We start from the raw sequence: 9,509 nt of genomic DNA, 5'->3' as shown, positions 1-9,509 counted from the left end.
TTTTTTTTTTTTTTTTTTTTTTTTTTTTTTTTTTTTTTTGCTCAAAACCTATGAGGCATGATTGTATGTGATTTATGACCATTGTTTGTAAAAATAATAATAAGAAAAAATGGATATATGACATGATATGATACCAACCCATTTTATTCAAAGTTTATTGTTTTTCATTTTTTAAATTTCTCTTCGAAGCATTTTAAGGGAAGATATTTTAGTTACGTGATGATTTAACATCAAATTAGGATTTCATTTTTACTCTATTATTCAAGAGACTTCATCGAACTTGTGGAAATGCACCTAAATAGTTGAGTCAAGTCTCATCTGTCATAGTGTCTCATGACGTGCTATAGACATTTTTTTCAAAATGAAATTTCGATATCATAAATTTTATTAAAAATTTGTTCAAATGTAATTAGTTAGATTATTCAAGTTCAATTTTAATTTCGTTAATCTAACTTCAAATGTAACATGTGCTTCAATGCAAAATCCAAAATTTTATGGTTTAAACTCAAATCAAATCGAACAATGAAACCTTATGGAAAATGATTCTCTCTTCGAGTCATACTAGAATATGAACTTTGAGCATAAATTTATGGAGATCACTGATATTATCCACTGAGCTCAAGCCCTCATGGATTTACTTTTGATCTTCTCAAAAAACCTCTTACCAATAGAGATAGTGTTCTTAAATTATATACTCGTGTTCTTCCGCTGCATTACTCAAGGAGAGACTCCAACAATTCTCTCCTCCAACAAAATACATCATTGAGCCTCCTTTAAGAACTCCTTCTGAAGCTTCCTTAATGACAACTTCTCTAGAGTCCTCAAGCAAACTACACCATTAAGCTTCCTCCTAATCAAGCTCACAACTTCTTTGTTCAACACTTGAGTCACTATGACTACACTTTCGAAACTCACAATTTCTTTAACACTTGAGGATTCTATTACACAAACCGAACAATATGAGTTTGTAGAGGAAAAGAGAGGAAGAGAGACTGTCCTACCCAATTCAATTTTCTAAATTTTCATTATTTTATTATAAAGTATCCATTAAATTCTTACTCTATTAAAGTTCAAAAATTAAATCGACACACAATAAAGACACGTGTAAAGTACATGTATTCAAATAACACTCTTAAAGTGGTGGGTTTCACACAGCATAAGCCAAAAAAAAAAAAAAATACTAACTACAGTGAGTATTCAATACTAAATTCAAACGGGGTAGGGACCATATGGAAACTTTTAAATCATTCGAACCAAATTTGTTGTTTATATATGTTCTTTCTTTGTAGATAAAGCCGTTGTTGGGTGTGGACTTCAAAAAAACTTTTTAACTTTCTTTAAAACAGAGCCAGACATGGCAGGTCAGGTACAAGCAGTAGCAAGGATCACAGCATATCACGTGAAAAAGCCATAAAAGAAACAACTTCCTAATTTTACGGCCGTGGCCAGAAGCCCGTCGATTGGATTGGCCTATGCCACAGCCACCCCCACTTACCTTTCTCATTCTCAGCTGCTCTGTACCAAACTCCCTCAGATCTCTCAAAAAAAGCAAAAAAAAAAAACAATTTTTTTTAATGCCCTTTATTTAACAAGAGTGGCAAAGACAGAAACACAACACTTACGGATTAACAACCACAAGAAATCCTAAATTACATTCCATAACACAGAGCAACCGGGTTGGTATGTCGGGATGGATTGATTAATGGCAGAATATGACTTTGAGCTCATGGGGAGCGGCGCACTCGTGCATCAGCGATGGAGTGTCGTGGGCGTACGTGAAAGTGGATGGACAAGCGTGTTTGTAAAACAATGAAAACGCGGACGGCTTGCAGATCTCTGGGCTGTTGTATTGCCCTCTGCAGCAGAGTGCGTCAGTGTTCAACGCCTCGCACCCGCTCTTGCAGGCTATCACTTTAGCGTGTTGGCCAGGCGCGTGGGCCTGGAGCTCACGTGGGCACGTCTCGAGGAGGTTGGCTTTACAGCCCACCACAGGGCACACGCCTTGGCCTTCATGTGGGGTCACGGTTAAGGGAATGTTAAAGCCATCGACTAGACTCACGCCGTAGGAGGAGAAATCTTTGTGGCCGTGGTGGAGGGTGAACTGTGCTAGAGTGGCTGGGGTTTTCCCACCGGCGCCGTTGCATTCGAGTTTCCCGCCGCAGTCACCGGTCTGGCAGGTTAGGAAGTCGTTCTGACCGACGCAGCCGGTTCGCGCCCAGACTCGGCCCGACCAGTGCTCGTAGGGAGCTGGGAAGGAGCGGTGTGAGAAGGATGGGAGGAAGAAGCCGCCGCGTTCCAGAACAGGGTGACCGGCGTTGGGCTGGATTGCGGGCCAGATTGGGTACGGGCAGTTGTTGACCAGGGTCAGCATGAGGCCGCTGCCCGGAGACGTGGCTTCGGAGAGATAAAGTAAAGCGAGGAGGAAAGAGAGAGAGAGGGAAGAGAACGCCATTGATGAAGATTACAGAGAAAAGCAAGCTCTGAGATTAGTTGTTGAAAGGAAGTGAAGGATCTGGTAAGGGTTTTATAGGGGGAAGAGGAAAAGTGGTGCCGTTGGGCTAGGACAGAGGAGGAAAAGACCGTTTTGCCCCTTAAAAATTGTTCATATTAGGTTGAGTTGATTTGGTCCAACCCAATCTTAAAAAAATATATATACACATATTTGAATCCAACCCAATAAAAATAATTCATATTAGGTTGAGTTGATCGAGTTTTTAGGATTTAGGTTATTTTCTATGACAAAAAACAGAATGTTTATGGATAAAAATGGTTGAGATAACTCTTTTTGCTCGGTCAGTCTAATTTTTTTTTATATATATATAACTTTAATATTTTGATTGCATATTTAGAATCAATCAAATATGATTAATCATAGTCTTAAGCCTTAAACAACAAAATATATATATCTCAACGTTCATAGTCTTTGATCGTAAAGGTAACTCTCCTATATTAAACATACGTTGTTAGTCACCCTACTTTAAACTTAAAATAAGAAAAAATTCTTTTTATTTGTGTTCTTTAATATGTTCACACTGTACTTTAAACTTAAAATATTTTTTAATTAAAAGTGGTCATTAATAATTGATTTATTTTGATATCATACAAACTTTTGTAACACCTAATGACTAACAAATCCTTACCCCTTATCTAAACTAAACATTTTCTGGTTCTTCAAGAATCCTCGAGGATGTTCTTTACTTTTTTGTAAATTAAGTATTAAAACAAAATATTTTGTAAAAGTGTTCATAATTAAAGTGGATTTGCGAAAAGCACTTTAAAACACATTTAATTGTTTTTAAAGTTTATAAAGTAATTTTTTACCTTACTAAGTATATGGATCTTAAAGTAATAAATAAACTAATTCTAATTAGGAGACAAAATAAAAATTATTTAATGAAAATAATGTGATTTGTTCGTCCTTAGCTTCCATCTATGAAGCTGGCTTTGGCCTCTTTCTAAATTGGTCTGATTTTATCCTTTATTAAGCATTTTTTACCTTATTTGGAATTTGATTTTCCTTTTAATTTGAGTTGCTTGGTAAACTTTTTATCATTTTAGATTAATTATTAGTCATAATTAATGTTGTTGGTGGAGATTTCTTTCAAGTTAAATCAGTAAATATGAAATAAATTATTAAATACATCTTTATCTTTTTTTTTTTTTTTTAATATCATAGGGTTGAATTTTATTTTGTTGAAAATTTAAATAAATTATAATTTTGTTTTAATTTAAATTAAATTAAAATTTTATTTTGTTTTAATTAAATTAGTAAATATGAAATAAATTATTAAATACATCTTTATTAAATTATTAAATTATTAAATACAGGCGCAAAGCGAAATGGTTAAATTTCAAAAATAGATTTAATTTTTTAAAAAAAGATCATAGGGTTAAATTTTATTTTTGTTTTAAAATTTAATTAAATTATATATTTTTTTTCTCTATTTACTTCATAAATTTTAAAAAATATCTAATAAAATGGATAAACTTTAATATATTTTTTAATTTTTAAACTTTCAATTTTATAGTTAATAAATTCATGCATTTTTAATTTGCATTCTAGTAACCCACCATCAATTTTACGATTTTTATACTTACAGATAGGTTAAATAAAAAAAATTAAAAGTTTAGAGTTTTATTCAATATAAAATTAAATTTTATATTCAATAGATCAAATAATTTCGATAAAATTCATGCTTAAAAGTTTATCATTAAATTATAATTTCATATTGAATTAAATCCTCAATTCTTTAATTTATATTGTTTCCAAAACCATCTGATAATAATTTTGGCTATTATTTTGTAATTTTAATCTATATTTTAAAACCATTTGATAGTAATTTTGACTGTAACCAATTGTATTATTTTACTCTTCAAACTAAATCTTTAAGGTTATTACTTAGTTTTAATTAATTCCTAAATTCTTTATTTTATATTGCTTTCAAACCCATTAATTTGACTAAAATATTTTATTAAAATTAACAGATAAAAAGATTAAAAAAAATTATAAATAGAGAATAATTACTGTTTGGGTAAAAATTAACCATAGAATTGAGTCAAAAGATTCATATGCGGCTTTGAGCGGGGCACTTTGGTGGAGGGCCAAGTAAGATGGGACAATTTAGCTCAAGGTCCAAGAAGATGTCGAGCCAAACTTGATCGAACCCATGAAGGATTGATTTAAGGGTTCGATCGAACTTAAAAAAGGTTGTTCGTTTAGATCGACCTCTCGTAAGATTGGTTCAGCCGACCCTTTAGCTGGCTCTTTGAGGGTCTACCAAAGAGCCTTATTGGCTAATCCCCTTTTGTGGTCATTTCTTTATGTGTTTACATGGCCGAATAATATTGAGCTCATATTCATTCTCCCTAAACAATTACTTTGGCTCACTTTTTGTTGCACCAAGCATCCAAAGAACCAAGCCTCGAACAACAGCTGAGGTGACTGCTTTATGCTGAGAATCATTTTAAGAATATCATCTTACAAAAGAACAATCTCCATAATGCTAACGGAAGAACTTGGTGCTTGCACTCACATGATTATATCTAGGTACGCACAAAAATGTGTTCCCCTCGACATCTCCTTAGATTTGTACTGACTCAAAATATTTTAGGCAAAGAGCTACATAGAAGATATAAATACAGCATATACAACCCCTAGTAATAAGGAATAACTTTAAGGAAATGTAAAATTTGAATTACTTTGTTGATCAAATATGTGAAGGCATTACTCCACAATCAACATCAATCATGTCAAGCTTGAATGGTTCTAAACATATAATTTAAACCGCATAGAATTAGAAATAAACTTTAACAATTGGCTAAAGGAGAGCACAAGTGCTTTTTTTTTTAATCAAGTTTACTCTTGACCTTTAATGAGACATTTTAAGAGTTCTAACTAAATGTAACCTCGAGGTAAATAGAAGTCTTGAAATAAATTAAAGATTCTTAAAAAAAATAAATGAAATTTGATTGTTGTTTAATGTGACATGAATTGCAATATCTTGGAGATAATTTGAACAACATTTTAAAAACATTTTCCCTGTAATTTATATTGCATGATTGATGTCTTAATTCATATCACCTAGAATCAAGAGCTGAAATATATATGGGAGTGAATGTGCCCTATTAGGTGACCACTCCTATTCATACCCATACGGACTTTAAGCATAGATTTCCAAGTTGCATGTTGGAATAAAGGGGTCCTTATTTTTCAAATCATCTTTCTATTTCAATTTTCGAATATAGAGAATTGGTTCCTCCGACCTCCTAATATTATCTTTCACACCTTTGTTTCATAGAATAGGAAAGTTGCGTTTTTTGTACGAGTCATTTTAAATTATCGAGTTTATGAGATTTTTTTATAATATACTTTTTTCTGTTAAAAACTTATTTTTTTATAAATGTTTATTAAATTACAATTATACAATCTTTGTGTCAATTAAAATCTAATAGCAATTTGGTGAGAAGTGAATAGGCAAATCTGATGAAAGAGATGAAAATCTTAACCGTCATTGATATTTATTAATATTAATTTGTTGATATTATTTATTAATATATTAATTTTGACGAATCTAAAAGAATATATTTATTAAATTTTTGGAAAAGATATGCGTTCAGTGAAGTGGAAGGGAGAATAATTAGTTAAAATCCAGTGGGGTACTCGGACCGTAGAGATGCATGAGATTCCGAATGCGTATACGTGGCATGCTCTCATTGGCGATTATTCGTTTTTCTTTTCCATTCCCGACCCACACAGGCCAAAGAGTCCACATTCCGTAAACTTTCGTCTATATAATTATAAATAACGTAACGGAGCGATTTCTTTACTCTCTCTCTCTCTCTCTTCCTCTTCCTCTTCCGTTCGTTCGCAATCGAGGAGCTCGAAGGTCTCGCCGAATCCAACCGTTCTTCCATGGCTGTTTCTCAAGCAAGTCTCCTCCTTCAGAAGCAGCTTAAAGGTGGATTTTATTTTCATGAATTCGATTCTCTTAATCTGATTCTGTGAAATCCTCGACTCGTAGGGTTTATTTCGATGTTCCTTTTTCAACTGTCCTGTTACCTTCTGTTTCATGCCTTTCAGATCTCTGCAAGAACCCCGTCGATGGCTTCTCCGCTGGTCTTGTCGATGAGAGCAATATATTTGAATGGAGTGTCACGATTATTGGCCCCCCTGATACGCTTTAGTATGTGTATACTGCTACGAATTTTCGTTTTTGTTTTGTAGATGTGACCGTTTTGTTTGGTTTGGTTTGGTTTAGGGTTTATACTGTTTGTTATTACCTGGTATTGTTGGTTTGTATTGAATTTAATTAAGATTTGGGATTGTGGCCTTTGTTTAATTTTTCGGGAGTTGGGGTTTTTTTTTTCCTTATCTTGTTCTTGGATTAGAATTGGGAGATTTTAATGCCTTTAATGTTTTAGGTATTGATTTACCTTATTTCTCTTGTGCTTTAGTCTAGTTACTGTTATTTTGCGTCCTTCATTGCCCACTTCTTGTTTTTACTTTCTCTCCTTCCAGAATCTGGGAAGGAAACGCCCTTAAATTCTAATTTGCGGATGTTTGGATGTTCTAATATTTTTCCAGCCTTGACCACGTGAAGTTAGTTTGGTTATTCTTGTACTGGTTAATGTCGGAATATCTATCTAACGATGTTATAATAATCTTATTGCAGCGAGGGGGGTTTCTTTAATGCCATTATGAGTTTTCCATCAAATTATCCTAATAGTCCTCCGTCTGTGAAGTTTACTTCTGAGCTTTGGCATCCTAATGGTCTGTTACTCTTGTTATTATATTATTTGATGTTCTATTTCTTCTCATTGAAGCATTTTGAGATTGAAGTTGTTTACTAAATTGTAGTTTATCCTGATGGGCGTGTTTGTATTTCAATCCTTCATCCTCCTGGTGATGATCCCAATGGCTATGAGCTTGCTAGTGAGCGATGGACCCCTGTTCATACGGTATCTATATTACTTTATCAGTTCTTTTAAAAATATTTCGTCATTTTCATGTAAAATTGATTTAAAAATTAAAATTTGAAGTTATGGATGCCCATTACCCCATTATTCTTAAATGTGTGGACCCACTTTTGGACTGTAGACGATGATTGGTTAGGAAGGTTCATTGAACAATTTTAAGTTGCTTTTCCTTTCTCTTTTAATTTTTTCTCCTAGTGACATTCCTTTCTCTTTCCGTTTGTTATTTCATGTCTTTCTTTTGGAGTTTTCACTTCCTCCATCAGCACTAATAGTTAATATAAATATTCTAGAGATACAGTTTTCATGAGATTTGAGTGCTAGAGTTTCATCTTACTGAATACTTGGAGAAGCAATATTTGATTGTAAATAACATATGCACTCTCAGGCTGATAAGTCTAGAAATTTATCTGACATTTGTATCTTTAGTAGTATTATTATGCGTATCATCCACATCACTTACATGGTTTAAAAACTTTACCAGTCATCTTATCTGTCTCAGCATATAATAAGATGAGAATGGGATATGTCATATATAGGAAAACTTTAAAAACTAGGGATAGCAACATGAATGACCAAATTTTAGTGCAGGTTTTGAAATGTGTCCAACTGACCTTTTTATTGGATAAGTTAGCAAACAGTATAATCGAATATTAATTAGGAATTATTTAGCAAAATATGGATCTAAATCTTGGAATTTGAGTAATTAAAACAAATCTCATAAATCAAGGGATCATGTGGACAACAAAATATCAAAATTTTTTGGTAGTTAAAAATAGATATAAAATCAAATCTAAAACAACTAATCTCATACCCAAATAAGCATGAAGATTTCTTACAATTACTAAAACTTAATTCAAAATTGAGGCATATTTAAAACCTGGAAAGTTGAAAAATAAACTTAGATTTAATTTTCTCAAAATCTAACTTTCACATAATAGAAATATTTAGTTGAATTTTAAAAAATATTAGAATTTCATACATGCAAATACCTAATATTTTGGGAACATTTAAAACAGGATCAAACCAAATCTTCAAAACAAATGTTCTTAGTCTTGTTAAAAAAAATCTGAGGGGTAATCATCATGCATACAAATGAGTAAGAACACTTCATAATTTTGTGAGATCATTAAATCTCATTGAAAATTTAGGGTAGATAGAAACTTCAATACTAGGATTCCTAGTATACCAATAATCTAGATATCTAAAAGTTGATAGAAAATTGAAAGTAATCAATGGAGTTGGTGATGCAACTGACTGAAGAAATATCGTGAAGGTTGCCACAATAGAAAATAGTGTATTTAGATTTTAGACTTGGAAAGAAATAAACCGTAAAAGGTTTGAATCAATTTTATAATATACAATAAGTTTATTAGATTTGGAAAGGCAATGTGAAATTTAAAAATTAATTACACAATTCCAGGGGTTGTGAAATTAAAATTTGGAAAATATGTATCTTTGGTTACGCACTCACAAGTTAAGAAGCCTATTCATCAAGTTGCTTACAAGGTTAAAAATGGAAGGAAAATGTGCCCCTAAAAATGCCGTGGCCATATTTCATAAGAAAACAATTCTTGGCTATTTTTCATAATAGCCATTTCTTCCAATTTCTTTAAAAATTGGGCCTTAGAATGTATGTTCAATTCTGGTTTAACATTTGGTGGATCATCTGTGGCATGAGATTGATTCAAATAGTTTCCTGATTTTCAATCAGTACATGTTCCTATCCTCCATGAATTATTTAACATCATCCACTTTTAGTGCTATAATAATTTTACCCTTTATGTATGTCAATTAACTTATGACGATATGCATTTCTTTGTTATGAAGTATCTTGATTTTAAATTACGTCTTTCTTGAATTTTCAGATGGAGACTTAATGTACACATTTTTTTAGTACGATTTTATTTTTTATTTTTTCTTTTAAACTATATATGCCTAAATGAACAATTGTAGGTGTGTACCTTCTAAGTTAAGGGCTGATGTTGCGACTTTAAAGCATGACCTCCTTGTTTCAAAAAAAAAAAAAAAAAAAA

The 9,509-nt window shown here is 32.2% G+C and overlaps 2 protein-coding genes across 2 annotated transcripts in view; one reads left to right on the top strand and one right to left on the bottom strand.

The window, feature by feature from the left end:
• Positions 1 to 1,316: 1,316 nt before the first annotated feature.
• On the bottom strand, positions 1,317 to 2,508 carry LOC111452188 (osmotin-like protein). Its single transcript, XM_023092774.1, has one exon. It carries the CDS (start codon positions 2,450 to 2,452, stop codon positions 1,700 to 1,702), a length of 753 nt encoding a protein of 250 aa, XP_022948542.1. The 5' UTR covers positions 2,453 to 2,508; the 3' UTR covers positions 1,317 to 1,699.
• A 3,802-nt stretch (positions 2,509 to 6,310) lies between these two features.
• LOC111452717 (ubiquitin-conjugating enzyme E2 7) overlaps positions 6,311 to 9,509 on the top strand; it is a 6,864-nt gene continuing 3,665 nt past the window's right edge. Inside the window, exons 1-4 of the mRNA XM_023093563.1 lie at positions 6,311 to 6,458; positions 6,581 to 6,683; positions 7,173 to 7,270; positions 7,358 to 7,458. Of these exons, the coding sequence (XP_022949331.1) occupies positions 6,413 to 6,458; positions 6,581 to 6,683; positions 7,173 to 7,270; positions 7,358 to 7,458 (348 nt within the window). The 5' untranslated portion in view covers positions 6,311 to 6,412. The remainder of the gene's footprint in view (positions 6,459 to 6,580; positions 6,684 to 7,172; positions 7,271 to 7,357; positions 7,459 to 9,509) is intronic.

The sequence above is a fragment of the Cucurbita moschata genome, unplaced genomic scaffold, assembly GCF_002738365.1.
Source record: "Cucurbita moschata cultivar Rifu unplaced genomic scaffold, Cmos_1.0 Cmo_Scf00014, whole genome shotgun sequence".
Taxonomy (NCBI): domain Eukaryota; kingdom Viridiplantae; phylum Streptophyta; class Magnoliopsida; order Cucurbitales; family Cucurbitaceae; genus Cucurbita; species Cucurbita moschata.
Note: the sequence above shows the minus strand (reverse complement) of the source record. Positions and strands in the feature narration are given on the sequence as shown.

What these genes read in the sequence shown, in the direction of transcription:
- LOC111452188 (XM_023092774.1), bottom strand. Translation starts at nt 2,452, where the DNA reads ATGGCGTTCTCTTCCCTCTCTCTCTCTTTCCTCCTCGCTTTACTTTAT.